Here is a 16,644-nt window from a genome sequence, read left to right as displayed (position 1 = left end):
TGTTGTGCCTGTCACTATTTGCCGCTGGCATAGATAGAACAACAAATAGATTTTTCTGATTAATAAAAAAAAATAATTGAAATAATTGTAAGACAATAACTTCCTCAATTCCACAGACACACCTTCCAATGAGGAAGGAAATTGTGGGGAGTCTGAGGCGGGCTTGAGGTCATCAAGGTGGGTAAAAAGCTCCTCGGTGGAAAGGCCAGGGTGGAGATCCGCGCGGAGTTCCTGAAGGCTCTAGATGTTGTGGGGCTGTCCTGGTTGACACGCCTCTGTAACATTGCGTGGACATCAGGGACAGTGCCTCTGGATTGCCAGACAGGAGGGAAAGCCACCTTTTTAAGAAGGGGGACCGCAGGATGTGTTCCAACTACAGGTGGATCACGGTCCTCAGTCTCCCTGGTAAGGTCTATTCTGGAGTAGAGGGTCCGTCGAGAAGTCAACTCTCAGATTCAGGAGGAGCAGTGTGGCTTTCCTCCTGACTGTGGAACAGTGGACCAGCTCTACACCCTCAGTAGGATCCTTGAGGCTGTGTGGAAGTTCGCCCAACTAGTTTTGTGTAGTTGGAGAAGGCGTTCGCCCGTGTCCCTCCAGAGTGTGGGGTACCGGACCCCCTGATACGGGCTGTTTGGTCCCTGTACGACCGGTGTCAGAGTTTGGTCTGCATTGCCGGTAGCAAGTCAGAGCCGTTTCCAGTGAGAGTTGGACTCCGCCAAGGCTGCCCTTTGCAACCGATTCTGTTCATTACCTTTATGGACAGAATTTCTAGGCACAGCCGAGGCGTTGAGGGGGTCCTGTTTGGTGACCTCAGCATTGCGTCTCTGCTTTATGCAGATGTTGTTCTGATGGCTTCATCAAGGTGTGATCTTCAACTCTTGCTGGAGCGGTTCGCAGCAGAGCCTGAAGCAGTTGGGGTGAAAATCAGCACCTTGAAATTTGAGGCCATGGTCCTCAGTCGGAAAAGGGTGAAGTGCAGAGTTTCTGCCCCAAGTGAAGAAGGATCTCGGGGTCTTGTTCACGAGTGAGGGACGAATGGAGCGGGAGGTTGACAGATTGATCGGTGCCGCGTTTGCATCGGTCTGTCGTGGTAAAGGAGGAGCTGAGCTCTCGATTTGCAATCGGTCTCTGTTCCTACCCTCACCTATGGTCACGAGCTGTGGGTCGTGACTGAAAGAACGAGATCGCGGATACAAGCAGCTGAAATGATTTCCGCCTCAGGGTGTCCGGGCTCTTCCTTAGAGGGTGAGAAGCTCGGTCGCATTTTCGGGTGTCCTTAGCCAAACCGATGTTTTGCACAATGCACATACCGGCGCTATATAACTACTGGGGGCGTGCTTTTAGCGTCCTCTTTTCACACGCACCCTTCCCCCTTTAACGTCCGCCTTTTCCGGAGCGGAGCGCTCATCAAAGTCTCACAACATTTAGATTTTGGAACTCGGTGCACACATAAGGCGCCCATCCATTTTGGAGAAAACAGTATTTAAGACTTAAGTGCGCCTTACGGTCGTGAAAATACGGTATATAGATATTTAGGTCCATTACTTGCAGTACTGCATTGTAAGAAAGATAGGTTTGAGAGGAGTCAGGACTGTTGTATTTTTTTATTTTAACTTTGTTAGTAAGAATGAACACAAGTGACAACTCAGACCTGTTTTATAATTTGTAAAATATATTTTGGTCAAAATGCTGATATTCTGAATACAAAAATACAATCAATTGAGAAGAGCAGACCTCAAACAGTACAGTTTTTACCTTGCCAGTTTTTTTTTTTTAATACTGCATGATATTCAGGCAACTGCTAAGCTACTGAGCTGCAGAATTAAACATTGCCGGTCACTAAATCTGCAATATGACCAAATACCTACCGAATGTATTGCTAGATTTCTTACAAAACAACATTACACCGTCTTCAATAAACTACCACTACGATATGCTTTAAATTCAAATAAATATTTACCAAGTCAAATATGCTTCTCTATGCCTTTTATTTGCATGTATGGTAATCCTTTCAAACAAACAGTCAAGTGCAAATTCTGCATGCCTCACTGTGAAGGAAGTTACTCATTTGGCCCTCCGTGTATGTGCTGGTCAGTGTTGCCACAGTTACCTTGAAAAAGTAACTTAGTTACTTTACTGATTACTTGATCTTAAAAGTAAAACTTTGTAGTTACTTTCAGCAGCTGTCAAGTGGCAGGAATATCACTTATCCACAGTACAAAAAAAGCATTAGCTTAACTGCACCCATTACTTCATGTAATGTACGTCAAGTTACAGAATGCTATCAACATGAACAAATAACTTAAATACGTGTAGTTGAAGCCACATTAAATGAGCAACTTAGTGCAGACTTGACATACCAACTAGCCACCTAAACAAACAAGTACAGTTCTTTAAAGACTCTTAACTGATAGCTAGATAGACAGACAGACACACTGTAGCACCCCTGCCGATTGTCTGGGGGTCCATGAAGGCAACCGTGTGTGTGTGTGCGTGCGTGCGCCTAACGTACAACGAACCTTCGTATTGTCCTCTTTCGAGAAACTCCAAGTAGCGGCTGTATTTCCAGTTTAAGTGTGCCAATCCCTCGCCCCCGTCCAATGTTTTTGCGCCGCTGCCTGCTTGGGTGCACGTGAGTCGACCGTGTGCGGAAAACATGCAACACATCACGTGACGCCATTGCCTCAGACGGCTCAGTTTAGGAAGATGTCGCCTTTTTTGATATTGTAGTTAGTCGTTGGGTGCATTTTAGTTCTGGATAGTCGTCGTCGTCGTTTTATTAGTCATTTCTAAAACAGAGGCTGAAAATTGGGCTACACTTATGACATGCGCTGTGACTGAATCAAGTGTCTTGGTTATCGACTTGCCTCACGTTCCCAAGCACTGTAGTTTGTTAATGCTTAATATCTGATGCCAAAGCAAAAATGGCATATTTTAATATCAAAAGGATATTAAGCTCTGGTTCTCGGGAAGAAAAAAATAACTATTGGCAGATAAATCAAAGTAACTGTATTCGGACGACTCCAATATAAAAAGGAACGCGTTAGATTACTTATGACGTCACCGGAACCGAATTTTTGGAGTAACGCGTTACTTTGTAAGGTTTCTTCGGTTATCGCCATTCAAGACTAAGGAATTCCCATATTCACTTTCTTGCCGAGCTTCCCGTAAGAAAGTTACTGCCACTTTCACGTCTGCCGTGCGGCCTCCAAAATACCATCATGTCATTTACTTGGAAAACAAAAATGTGAAGCTCGGACTTCCCGGAATGTACTGTACGTCCGCAGGTTTTTGCAAAACGGAATTGACTTTGTCATGATGGAGTTGGAGACGTGATGACAATGGGCAGTTTTAATGGCTCAATGGGAGGCTATGCAATTGCCACGAGACTTGAATGCCACCTGCAGCTCCACTAAACAACAGCGGCCTCTCCTGGCACAATGACAAATTTCCAAAAAGGGCCAACTTTGAAAAGGCAATTTCTTTCGAAATGTAAAGTAGTTTTTAGTGTAAAGGTATTTTCATGGGAGAAACTCTGTTGCCCACTTGAAGACTGATCAAGGTAAGTTACAGCTCCAGATTCATTCCTTTTAGAAGAACAGTGATAGCAAATCTGGGGAAAAAATATATATATATATATATATATATATATATATATGACTATGAAGCACACTTTACTGTTTAAACAACCCAAGTAGTCTTTCTTCATGTCAACCAATTAAAAATATTGCCTGCGCGCACACAGTTTGGTCAATGGTAAGAGGCTCCGAGTTCTGTGTTCAGTTTATGCAAAAATGTTAGAAATGAAGTCCCGGAATCGTTTGGCATACTGCTCGGGGTGTACGGTGGAAATTTCAGCGCCCGCCTGTGACACAGAGGAAGAAGATCAGACCATTAGGTCAGAATCCAGCCAGCTCAAACCCCGAAAGGCTCCAGTGTCCAACTCACCCCGTGTTTGACGGTCTTGGCAGCGTGAGCGGCTTTCTTCTTGGTGTCGTACTGAGTGAGGACATCGATCAGGCCCATGAAGTAGACCTCCCTCTGAGGGGCGCCTGCAAAAAAAAAGGATTTGTTTGTGTGGAATGTCTCTGTCTGGTTTATAATTTATAATAATTTAAAATGTAACTGAAGTCAGTTGAGATTGTTTTCCAGAAGGTGTGTGTAATTTAGACTGGTTAGCTCTGTGAGTTTTGGCAAAATATGAATTCCGAAATACTCAATCTTTCTTATAGGAATGGAGTTATCTGTGGTTTGATCTGCAGGATTCCACAAATTTGCTGTTACTTGAGAGTATTGTCGATTTTGTCGTATTGATGGTGATCTGATAATTGTGAAAATGTCTTAATGAGATTGAAGATGGCTGAAGAGATGACTTGGGTTTTCGTAAATTAAGAAGAATGTCATCCGCACACAAATTGATTTTGTGTTCTGCCACTGGCGAGCAGATACGTCTGACGTATAGCAGTTGCAAGTGGTTCGATGAATATTGCAAATAGCATTGGTGAAAGTCAGCACCCTTGTCTGGTTCCTCTTTGTAGAGTAAAACTTTGTGACATGATTCCGTTCGTCTTGACGCTTTTTGGAGCGTTTTAAAATGCTGCTATCAAATGTATCAAGGAGTCGCCAAAGCCAAATTTGCCATCAACTGCAAATAGGAGCGACCAGTTCATTTTATGGAACGGTTTCTCTGGGTCAAGTCACATGAGGATTGCTTTTAGGTCTTTACACTGTGACATGCTTCTTAAATTTAATAGACGTCTGACATTATTTGTGGAACTTCAACCTTTACCAAAACCTGTCTGGATTATTGACAGGAGTAGCTTTTCAAGTCTTGCTGCAAGGGCTTTCGAGATAATCTTGATATGTACATTCATCAGCGCCTTCTTTTAGTTCTTTGCCTTCTTTTAGTTCTGTTGATTGATTGCAGCTGTGGTCATATCGTTACTAATTTGACCTTTATCTTCTATCTCATTGAGCGTTCTGAAAAATAGAGGCGCTAGTATTGCCTAGTTTCTAGTAATGTTTCATGAATTCGACCGAAATTCTGCACTGGCCAAGTGCTCTTAATGTAATTCTGTGATGGTTGACCGGGCGTCAAGGCTGTCTTTAGTCTCTGTGTTTAATTGAGATCATTAATAAATTTAATTGAGATCATTAATAAAAGTTTCAATTTCTTTTTGGTCTGGGTTGTTCGAAGATGCATGTGAGTTGCTATAATTGTAAAATATTTCGTTTATTTTTAGCTGTGACTGTGTACAGTTGTCGTTTAAATCTTGAATCGCAGTAATTAATGATTTTTTTCTTTATTGCGTTGAAGTTGGTTTGCAAGAAATTTGTACAATTTATTATTGTATTCAAAAGTTGGTGTATCTTAATTTTGTATAAATAGTTCTTTTTGTTATGATGATGTCGAATTGATGATGTGCCTTTTGGATTGGAGTTGGTTTCTATCCGAACGATTGGATATTGTTCTGACTTGTTTCATTTTTTCTGCAATTTCATTTTCTAATTTTAGTTAATTTGGCGCATTGTGGCTGGTTGTTATTTTTAGAATTTGAGCAATCTATCTAGGGATTAAGAGTATGGTTAAAGTGGCCACTCGTGATAATTGTGGAATTGGCTGACAAGTTAAGCAAGTGTGAAAATAGCGTGGGAAAGGGTAGGGTCATCTTTATGAGGAGCGTATACATTGAAAATTGTGTATAATTTACCTATTGTTGCCTGTATAATTATGTATCAGCCTTCTGGGTCTGCTACTGTACTATTTATTGTAAAAGGTTCTCTTATGAACTAGTATTGAGACTCCTCTTTGTCTGCCGTTACAAAAAGCTTAAATCGCCTGAGTGAAATTTTAATCAGTGAGGTATGTTTCTTCTGATACGGTTCGATGCGTTTCCTGTATTAGACGTTTTCATGCTGCCATGTTTTTGTCTCTCGCGTTGTCACTGCATGTCACAGACTTAATTTTCACCCACGTCCCCTTTCAGATCACGTTAGTGATGAGTGAGCCAGCAATCCAACGCTCGATGAATTCTGCTTCGCAATGAAAGGAAGACCCACATCGAAGGATCATAACGAAACGTCGCAATGAACGCTTGGAACCCACAATGCGCCGTGATACCGCCATGGACCAATAACAGCAAAGCTGTTTTCTACATTTAAATTTAAGAATAACAGCGATCCAATCAGAGCAGAGCTTATTTACATATCAAATATTCATGAGAAATCCAGCCGTCGCAAATGCCAGGCGGAAAAGACCAAGTAGAATAGCTTGAAAAGGGGCATTCTGGGCATTTTTTCATGCAAACCCAAAAAAAGGACATCAAAGATGATGAAAAAATATAAACACAAATGTTGGAATCGAATCTTTCAGAGATGCAGGCATGGCGACGACGTACTACGAGTACAGCGTATCCGCACGCAGGCGCTCACCCGGGCAGCTGGAGACAGCGTAGACGTCCACGTAAGGGTCAAACTCCCCGGCCCCGAGAGGCTTGCAGCAGGACATGTAACCGGCGATCCCCTCCGGAGATGTGCCGTAAGAGCCTGCGGCGGGACCGGGGGCCGAGCCGTTCTCCGCCTCCTGCTCGTCCTCGTTGGAAACCTCTTCGCATTCCTCCTCCTCCCGCTCGGCCCGGCCTGCATCGTGGATGCCCAGCAGCAGGCTGTAGTCCATGATCTTCAACTTCACCAGGAACTGAGGAAAGCAGGCGTGTTGGAAAACTTATTAGAAGTATGACATATGAAGAAGATGAAATGAAACAGAAAATAGAGAGTAGAACAACCAGCGGCAACTTCTCAGGCTACACATTGTGAGGCCAAATATGAGAGCAGCGTTTCAGCGTACAACTCGTTCGCTGATGGCAGTTTTCAAAGCAACCTTCCTCATTTTGCATCGGATCGTTCCAGACCAACACGATATTCTTTTATGGGACAATACAAGCAGCAATCATACCAAAAGAAAGAGTGGACTCTTCTTTCACCAGGGAAAAAAAAAACTTTTTTTTTTTTTAAGTTTCTACACCTTTCCGTTAATCAGAAACATCTTTATTTGCCATGTCCAAAACACACAAGGAATTTGTCTCCGGTAGTTGGAGCCGCTCTAGCACAACAGACAGTCAATTTACAGAACACTTTGGAGACATAAAGACATTGACAAAAAAAAATTGTCCAAAAGGATGCAGAGTCCTCTAGCACTTAGAGCAGTTATATGTATATATATATTTTCATCATCTTTGATGTCCTTTTTTTGGGTTTGCATGAAAATATATACGTCGGGCAAGACACTGAACCCTAATTTGCTCCCAGTGGGCCTGGCAGCGCTGCCCATTGGTGTATGAATGGGTGAATGTGAGGCTTTGTAAAGCGCTTTGGCCCCTGTGATACTGTCAATAAAGTCAACAAAGTGCTATATAAGTGCAGTCCATTTACAGGTCCAGGACACCAAATACTACTTCAGCGCCTTCGTAGGACATTAGATATTGTAAATAGGTGAATTTGCACATCGACGGTTGTTCATTGTGGATTTTCTCAAATGCTTCGGCTCTCGTCACAAGTAGCTCAAGAAAGGGAGAGAAACAGCAAGGCTTTACCTTTCTAATGGCTGGCTCACCTCCACATCCCGATTTAGTTTTTCCATTAACTTCTCCTTCTGCTCCTCTGTCACGTACACCTTCTGCATGTTGTTTCTGAAGTCCATGTCCTTAAAGGTGGGAAGCTCTTTACCCTGAATTGCAAAATTGAAGCAAATTTCAAATAGTCTGTGGTCAAAACGAGGTCAGTGATGTGTAACGCAACGCTCGAACGTTCGGTCGGGTTTTTACTCGCTCTTTGTCGCTTGCTTCCCGATCCACCAGAGAACCCTGCAGCGATAACGAGAACCAAAATCCACATGGTTTAAAACGCTGGTTGTCAAATTTTAACACCAAGTACCACCATATGAGCAGTAATAAAATACAGTAGTGTAGTTGACCTCAGTGTTCAACAACAACGAGATGAGGTTTTATTCCTAAAAACATTATTATTGTAGGTCTCTGAAACATGATACAAAGTTTACATCTACAGTGGTGTCTTGAACTACAAGTGACCTGACTAGAGTTTTTTGAGATACGAGCTGTCATTCAGCCCATTTCCTGCTTTGACTTGCGAGCGCAAACTTGACATACCAGCACTTTATGGTGGCAGTGAACTCGACTCGCTTTACAATAAGCAGCAGTTTGGAAAATATTTAACAATTCATAGAAAAAGAGGCTACGGGCTGTTTATTGCCTCTCCCAGCTGAAGTTTACTCAAAACCTAAAAGACAGTTACACCTTGTACAATTAAAACAACGTAACATTGCCTGAGGAGAGTCCGCTTAGCTTAATGCTAACAAACAAAATGCTAATGACATGCTAACGGTTAGCATCAATATTTGCGGTATTCGAAGCAACAAATTTGAACAGATGTTGGAGCAACACACGTACACAGAAACAGTGCCGTGAAAAAGTAGTGCCCCCTCCTCAAATTCTTCTATTTTTGCATAGTTTCCCCACCTTAATGTCTAATATCATCAAACACAAGCAAATATTAGACTAATATAACCCAAGCGAACTTGAAATGCTGTTTGTAAATTGTGATTTCATTTATGAAGGGAAAGACTATTCAAGTGATACTGGAATCCCAAGTGGTTTACAGTAGTGAGCCCCCACCCAACCTGTGCCACTGCACGGTGAGATTTTCACTTAACTGGTCTGAAAAGTACTTCTAGTTGTTCCTATTTTATTGTACAGTGTCCTTGTTTTTTTTGAAAGGCGTTAAAATGTATTATTATTATTAAGGCCAGAGCAGCAACTGCGTATTATTATTAATCTAACTGCTATAAATAATACAGGCAGACCAGTTAAATGCTCTTCCACAAGATGGAAGCAGGTGCAATTAACCCGTGTATCTCCCCACTCCCATTCATACAACTCAATAATAGCAAAGTGTTTAAATAGGCCAAAATATCACACTGAGTAAATTGAGAGATCATCATCAAAATGTCAGTACACATACAGTATTTTCTGTGACATTTTTGTTGCTTGATGGTGTGCCTGAGATATTTCTAAAGTACACTACATACCTTGATTGAATACAGGTTGGCTAAGACATTTTGAGACAGAAATGCTAGCGAAAAGCAGACTTTTCCCTCACCTTCAGGTCGTACTTCCTGTGGACCACCATTCTGTGGCTGAACATGTTCCTCATGACAATCAGGTAGGTCTCTTCACTCTCCACACTCACCCGGTACATTCCCAGGAACTGTGGCAGCAGGGTGCTCCCGTGACACTTCACGATGTGCTTGAGGGGTGTAGATAAGAAAAAGAAAAATTCATATGAGGTACACAATTTGATGGCCTAACAAATTCTTGTTGTAAGTCCTCAGAATGAAATGAGTACTTATGCTGTGCTTAAAGGTGGATTATTATTTATTTACACCACCCAAGTACATGTTGATGTACAAATTAAAGATTAAAATTAAATTTGCCTCATTTGATTGCTTGAGCCAGGCCCATTTCCACCTGCACCTGATGCCTGCTTCAAGCTGTGCCACATGAATAGCATCCTCCTCTTTAAGCACTCTCATTCTGGAAAAGAATTAACTAAAATCATTGTCTGTTTCACTTCATTTTTCTCTATTACCAACTTCGTAGGCTAATCACAAATGCATCCTCTAGGAAAATATGAAGTACAATATTTTTCTGTTTTTAGTGGCCATTTCTGAATTTGAAGTTCATGAATTCTGTGTTGTGACATAATCCCTAACATCGCTCCGTTGCGATGCACACAACATTGGCGATAAGAGTTGATCCGCTAGTACATCTTGTATGAATTAGGAAAGACGACTACAATTATCTTATTAGTTTACGGATGTTAGTGTAAAAGTTATTAAGTGACAGAGCGATGTTAGGGATTATGTCATAACACATGGTAACAACGACTTTCCCAACATGGCCGCCACATAGGCAGGATGATGAGCCAGGCTGGCTTATCTCCTGTTAATACCTATGCCCGGCAAGCCCAATGGAAGACGGTGTGTGAGGTCATGTGACTTTGTGTCGTTTGATTGGTGAGCTAGACTTAAACGTCACTAGCACTTAAATTTGATTGGCGCAAATGCCCTTTGCTCAGTATTTAGTAGAAGCACCCTTTTGAGTTAATAGAGCCATAAGTCTTTTTGGGAATGATGCAACAAGTTTTTCACACCTGGATTTGGGGATCTCCATTTCTGTCAGGTTGGATGGTAAACGTTGGGCGACAGGCATTTTCAGATCCAGAGATGCTCAATTGGGTTTAAATCAGGGCTCTGGCTGGGCCATTCAAGAACAGTCATGGCATTGTTCTGAAGCCACTCCTTGGTTATTTTAGCTGTGTGCTTAGTGTCATTGTCTTAATGGAACGTGAACCTTCGGCCCAGTCTGAGGTCCTGAGCACTCTGGAGAAGGTTTTGCTCCAGGATACCCCTGGACTTGGCTGCATTCACCTTTCCTTCAATTGCAACCGGTCGTCCTGTCCCCGCAGCTGAAAAACACCCCCACAGCATGATGCTGCCACCACCACACTTCACTGTTGGGACTGTATTGGACAGGTGATGAGCAGTGCCTGGTTTTCTCCACACATACCGCTTAGAATTAAGGCCAAAAAGTTCTCTCTTGGTCTCATGAGACCATAGAATCTTATTTCTCACCATCTTGGAGTCCTACAGGTGTTTTTTAGCAAACTCCATGCAGGCTTTCATGTGTCTTGCACTGAGGAGAGGCTTCCGTCGGGCCACTCTGCCATAAAGCCCCGACTGGTGGAGGGCTGCAGTGATGGTTGACTTTCTAGAACTTTCTCCCATCTCCCGACTGCATCTCTGGAGCTCAGCCACAGTGATCTTTGGGGTCTTCTTTACCTCTCTCACCAAGGCTCTTCTCCCCCGATTGCTCAGTTTGGCCGGACGACCAGTTCTAGGAAGGGTTCTGATCGTCCCAAATGTCTTCCATTTAAGGATTATGAAGCCCACTGTGGAACCTTAAGTGCAGCAGAATTCTTTTTGTAACCTTGGCCAGATCTGTGCCTTGGCACAATTCTGTCTGAGGTCTTCAGGCAGTTCCTTTGACCTCATGATTCTCATTTGCTTTGACATGCACGATGAGCTGTAAGGTCTTATATAGACAGGTGTGTGGCTTTCCTAATCGAGTCCAATCAGTATAATCAAAACACAGCTGGACTCCAATGAAGGTGTAGAACCATCTCAAGGATGATCAGAAGAAATGGACAGCACCGAGTTAAATATGAGTGTCATAGCAAAGGGTCTGAATACTTATGGCTGTGTGATATTTCAGTTTTTCTTTTTCTTTTTGAATAAATCTGCAAAAAATTCAACAATTCCGTTTTTTTCTGTCAATATGGGGTGCTGTGTGTACATTAATGAGGAAAAAATGAACTTAAATGATTTTAGCAAATGGCTGCAATATAACAGTGAAAATTTTAAGTAGGTCTAAATACTTTACGTACCCAGTGTATATATCACACATTAGTTAATATCACCTTTGCATGTTTTATTGTTCCATTGCTCTTAGCACAGTACTTTGGTGTGTCCTTGCGAACGTGCACAGGACTGTTTGGTCTAGTCCCTGTTCTTCCCTTCCGCTCTCATCCGCTGCATGCACAGATTCCCATAAAGATCACCGAGTGCAGCTGGACAAAGCTAATTGTGTGAGAATGTTGTGGGAATGAGAGGGGTGTATTTCTTTCCTTTTCTTCTTCTCTCTCACTTCTGTATCACAAAGGTGAGTCTTTGCTTGTACTTCAGTAAGGAGTGATAACTTCTACCTTTTCCTCTCTTTGTAAAAGGTATGGCCCTACGAGCAGTGTACTGGAAGTCACGTCAATATGCCTCAATCAGATTTGCTTCTATGAGACGAACTGAACTTGTATTAGCATTCGGTACAAACCCGTCTCATTGAAGACATTCCGACTCACCTGGTGATACTCTGACAGGATGCTGTGCATGTCCGCCACGTCCTCGCTGGAGATTTGCTTGACGATCAGAGTACGGTCATAGGAGTTGAGGAGCAGCCCCTCTCCTTGCTCGTTGACGCTCCTCGTCGGGGGACTGCGGGTCAACGACACCTTGGCAGTTCAGGGATAAACAGAACCGGTCGGTCCTTCGTTTGTGTTTTCACACAAAGATAAATCCATGTTGGATCAGTCTTTGACGGTTTTGTAGACATCGCAGCTGAGTAAATACATTATCTTGAAATTAGGGCTGCGGGCAGCGATCAAATGTTTTGAGGATCGAGGATTTCATCCCATCGATCAATAACATCAATCGGCTAAAAAAAAAAAAATGATTTTGGCGTATCAAACAGCACTAACTCAGAATACAGTAAAGGTGCATGGGGCCTGGCGTGGTGAGTGACGTGTGCATCAGCAATTAAGGCTAGAGTTGGCTGCTGTTATCTCAAGTTAGCCAGTCTGCGTGCTGAGTGACTGGGCGTGAGTTGCTCGTGTCCCAATGCGTTTCGTTGCTTAGGTTAGTTCAAAGCCGCCGAAAGTGCACTGCTGGCTGTATCTAGCCTTGACCACTTGCGGGGGCATTACTACAGTCACTATATTAAAAGAGTCTAACAGCGATGTGTTGTGTTGGCGATTGTAGCTGTAAACTTATTTCTACACGCAGTGGTGCATTTGTCTGCGGCAACATGAGTCCATGCTGAAAATGATCCTCGCGATGCTTCCAGGCAGAAGTTGTGTGTCAACCTTTTTTTGTCGTCCGATTATTTGAGTTATTTGATTAAAGAGGAAATAAACCCAAAATAAGGCTGCACGATTATGGCCGAAAATTCTACTTTAGCAAGGGCTAACTGAATAAATATTCTATTACAAAGTGCAATCACGAATTGAAACCTAATGGAAGCAAATACAATTAATGCATAGAATGTAATGTCAGGCTGCAAGCAACAACTTTTCATTTGAAAGTCCCCGTCGTCAATATGGTGAATTCTCAAAGAGGGTACGCCTCCATTGTTTTGCTTGATCGTTGGTCAGTTGTGCACGCTCAGAAACTCGAAAGAAGTCCACAGTTGCGATTTCCCTCTCCATTTACTACCGCCCCCCCTCTCATTGCGGTCAGTCCAGCCAAAAAGTCGAAGTCGAGGCAGCCGCTACGACGACTGTTAACCGCGTCACGCCGCCTCTCACAGCCAACTTCAAAATAAAAAGCTTCATATATATATTACTACATTGGACATCAATGCCATTTTAGGCTTGTATTTTTAAGTTGGCACCGGAGCTTAATGAAGCCTCAACCATGTGTTCGGCCCCTGGCGGCTGGCTGACTCGGTTGCGGGCACTGCTGCAAACTAAGCATTTTTCATATGCAGCAGGGCCCACATTTTAAATGTTAAAAAAAATAATAATTTCACTGACAATCAGGCTCATTTAATTGTGGCAGCCAAAATGGCGATGGCGATTCAAATTTAATAATTGTGCAGCACTAACCCAAGATGTCAAAACTTTATATTTAAAATATGCATGTCTTCTTATCAGCTACTTTTTACTGAAATCTCCAAAGTATGTACCTGAAAACTACGTTTAAAACATTGAATCTACTCGCTTACCAGGGGCTCTCGTTTTGAGGTCTTTTCACTCTGCCGAGAGTGCATATTTGCAAGAACGTGACGCATGTTCACCAATTCCTGCCCGCTCCATTTACCAAGAAAAACATACAGTTGGTAAATATTCACCAACGACAAGCCACATATTTGATACCATCACATGTACAAAACCTACATAATATACTAGGGGTATTACAATTAATTCATTCCAGGGTTCCTACACTTGAGATTTCAAAATTCCATACTTTTCCAGACCCTAATTTCCAGACTTCCGGGTAAAAATCTGTTTAGCAGTCAAAAGAGAAAGTTTGGATAAAATAATTGATTTTCCCTTGCAGCGCCTGAGGACTTGACTATGAAGAGTCATTCCAATTGCAGCGCCGCACTCTCTTGTCTGTCTTGGCCGACTGGACAGCATCAAATTGTTGCAGGGGATCATTCAAAATATCAACGGTGAAATGTTCAGTTCAGATTTGTCAGTTTTTGTGCCAGGAAGTGTCTCTGAGTTTTAATCGCCTAACTATGTTTTCATCATTTTATCTGTGAGTCAATTTCAATCTAATGGAGTTAACTCTTTGTGCCGCTTCGGTCTCTTCATTTTTCCCTCAATTCTTCAGCAGCATCCCACTCAAAGGTGTTGTAATCGGGAAATAAACTAAATGATTAAATAACTCATTGTTTTCTATGTACTCATTTCTGTCCTCAGAGTACTTTAGGTTTACCAACTGTGTCAGGTTGTCACGTCACTACTGGCACCAGTAAACATATTTCCATCTCTATCCTTAACCACCCTAACCTGCTGCACATCCTTCCCATCTCTATCCCTCTGTCTGGCCAACCTGTATAGATCCTTTTCTCCTTCTTTAGTGTCCAACCTGGCATACATGCCATCATATGCCTCTTGTTTGCCCTTTGCCACCTCTACCTTTGCCCTATGTCGCATCTCAATGTATTCCTTTCGCCTCTCCTCGGTCCTCTCGGTGTCCCACTTCTTCTTAGCTAACCTCTTTCATTGTATGATTTTCTGTACTGTGAGGTTCCACCACCAAGTCTCCTTCTCTCCTTTCCTGCCAGAAGATACACCAAGTACTCTCCTGCCTGCCTCTCTGATCACCTTGGCTGTAATGGTCCAGTCTTCTGGAAGCCCCTCCCGTCCACCGAGAGCCTGTCTCACCTCTTCACGAAAAGCTGCACAACACTCGTTTTGTCTCAGCTTCCACCACATAGTTCTCTGCTCTGCGTTTGTCTTCCTAATCTTCCTCCCCACCACCAGAGTCATCTTACACACCACCATCCTATGTTGTCTAGCCACACTCTCCCCTACCACAACCTCACAGTCGGTAACTTCCTTCAGATTACATCGTTTGCACAAGATGTAATACACCTGCGAGCTTCTACCTCCGCTCTGGTAGGTCACCCTTTGATCGTGCCTCTTCTGGAAAAAAGTGTTAAATACAGACGCACCGAAACTCAGCATTTTGGCACGAAAAGTAACTTCACACAGCACCGGTGATTGTTTTTGATTTTATTTTTCTTAAATGGGTGGAACCAAATGCTATAAAACGCAGATTCCTTTCCCTACCCACCGATGAGGGACAGGGTTAGTGTTTGTGATACTGTGAGACAACATTTATGTTAATTTTGTCCCGAATCGTTGTGATGTAAAGTTGCTACAGTGAAGTTTTAGCCCAATGTTAAGCTTTTTTTTTTTTTGGGGTCATCGGCGCTTATGTTGGTTTGAAGACTAAAATAAACGCTAAAAAACATCAGTGCAAATGTGCAACCAACCGTTTACCTTGTTAGTTGTCTCGATGTTGGCATAGATGTATTTTATTGTTTCACTCACCCTGTTGACTGAGAGTTGACTTGACTGAAGTTCCGCGCGGTGTAGGCTGAGGCTCGGAGCACGTCAGACGCTACACATCGGGAAACACTCCTTTGCAAAATATAATCTTATTCCAAGTGTTGCACTGAGGTGACTGGTCATTCATTTTAACAAAGTTAAGACACTTTTGTTCACTGCCGTTGGGCACAAGCGCGCCAGTTCTTCTTCGTTGGTTTACGCTGCTTCTTCGTTGCTTTATGGCACTTCTTCGCGGTTGGAGGACTAAGCATCAAAACTGGGAACCGGAATTTTTAAATTTTAACGGTTCCGGAAGAACCGGAACGTTCGTCCCGGTTCCAATCGGTTCGCGATTCTCGATGCCCAACCCTAACCAAGACCATGGTATTATCATACTGTGTGCTCGCACGCAAACATTGCAGCGCTTCCAAGCGCCTACAAAAAACAAAACAGGGATCAGCCTATATATATTTTTCTGTAATCATAGTTTTTCATTTTAGAAAATAGAGCTGTTGTAACAGTCTTGGAAACATGAATATTTTAAACCTAATTCTATACTTTTCAATACTTGCGTAGGAACCTTGTCATAATATAGATGCATCGATTTGTATCCCGATGAACCAATTGGATCTATCTGTCCTGGATTAGTTACCCCTCTGGACAAAAATATAGATTTAAATCATTCTAAAAGGCAATCAATGGATTGTATCAATACTAGGACATAACATTGGATTTAGGCATAGATTATATGGCTGGGTGTGTGTGTTTTTTTTTTTTTTTTTTTTTTAAACAATGATAAAGACATTAACCGTTACTTGATTAAGTTCTCCTGTCTGTGACGTTGTATGTTACTTTTTGATTCGTTGTGATTCGAATCGGAAAAATTCAGATTCAGCGTTAGTTTTTTTTTCCACGGCAGACTGGAAGCCAATTCAAGTCACCAGCTTTTCGTGCAAAGCCCGACTAGTCAGAGACATGGAAAGAAACGAGAGGAGCTGTCACCTACCTGATAGTCCAAATCTTCAATACCGAAGCGTTCTCTTAGATTTCTAAAGACTTGAGGACAATACTCCTTGAATTTAAAATGTCCAGGAAGATTTTCTCTGTCCCAAGAGAGGTAAGCATTTTAATATCATTTAACGACGTGCCAAAGCACACTGCCCCCACTGAGATGTC

General features: G+C 42.5%; 1 protein-coding gene across 1 annotated transcript in view; it reads right to left on the bottom strand.

The window, feature by feature from the left end:
- Window positions 1-1,585: 1,585 nt before the first annotated feature.
- pip4k2ca (phosphatidylinositol-5-phosphate 4-kinase, type II, gamma a) overlaps window positions 1,586-16,644 on the bottom strand; it is a 17,039-nt gene continuing 1,980 nt past the window's right edge. Inside the window, exons 3-10 of the mRNA XM_061771517.1 lie at window positions 16,475-16,571; window positions 11,989-12,138; window positions 9,175-9,321; window positions 7,824-7,862; window positions 7,613-7,726; window positions 6,433-6,697; window positions 3,949-4,052; window positions 1,586-3,865 (exon numbers count right to left, since the gene is read on the bottom strand). Of these exons, the coding sequence (XP_061627501.1) occupies window positions 3,785-3,865; window positions 3,949-4,052; window positions 6,433-6,697; window positions 7,613-7,726; window positions 7,824-7,862; window positions 9,175-9,321; window positions 11,989-12,138; window positions 16,475-16,571 (997 nt within the window). The 3' untranslated portion in view covers window positions 1,586-3,784. The remainder of the gene's footprint in view (window positions 3,866-3,948; window positions 4,053-6,432; window positions 6,698-7,612; window positions 7,727-7,823; window positions 7,863-9,174; window positions 9,322-11,988; window positions 12,139-16,474; window positions 16,572-16,644) is intronic.

The sequence above is a fragment of the Phyllopteryx taeniolatus genome, chromosome 1 (genome assembly GCF_024500385.1).
Source record: "Phyllopteryx taeniolatus isolate TA_2022b chromosome 1, UOR_Ptae_1.2, whole genome shotgun sequence".
In the NCBI taxonomy this organism is placed as follows: Eukaryota; Metazoa; Chordata; class Actinopteri; order Syngnathiformes; family Syngnathidae; genus Phyllopteryx; species Phyllopteryx taeniolatus.
The sequence above is the reverse complement of the archived record's forward strand: the minus strand, read 5'-3'. Positions and strand labels throughout refer to the sequence as shown.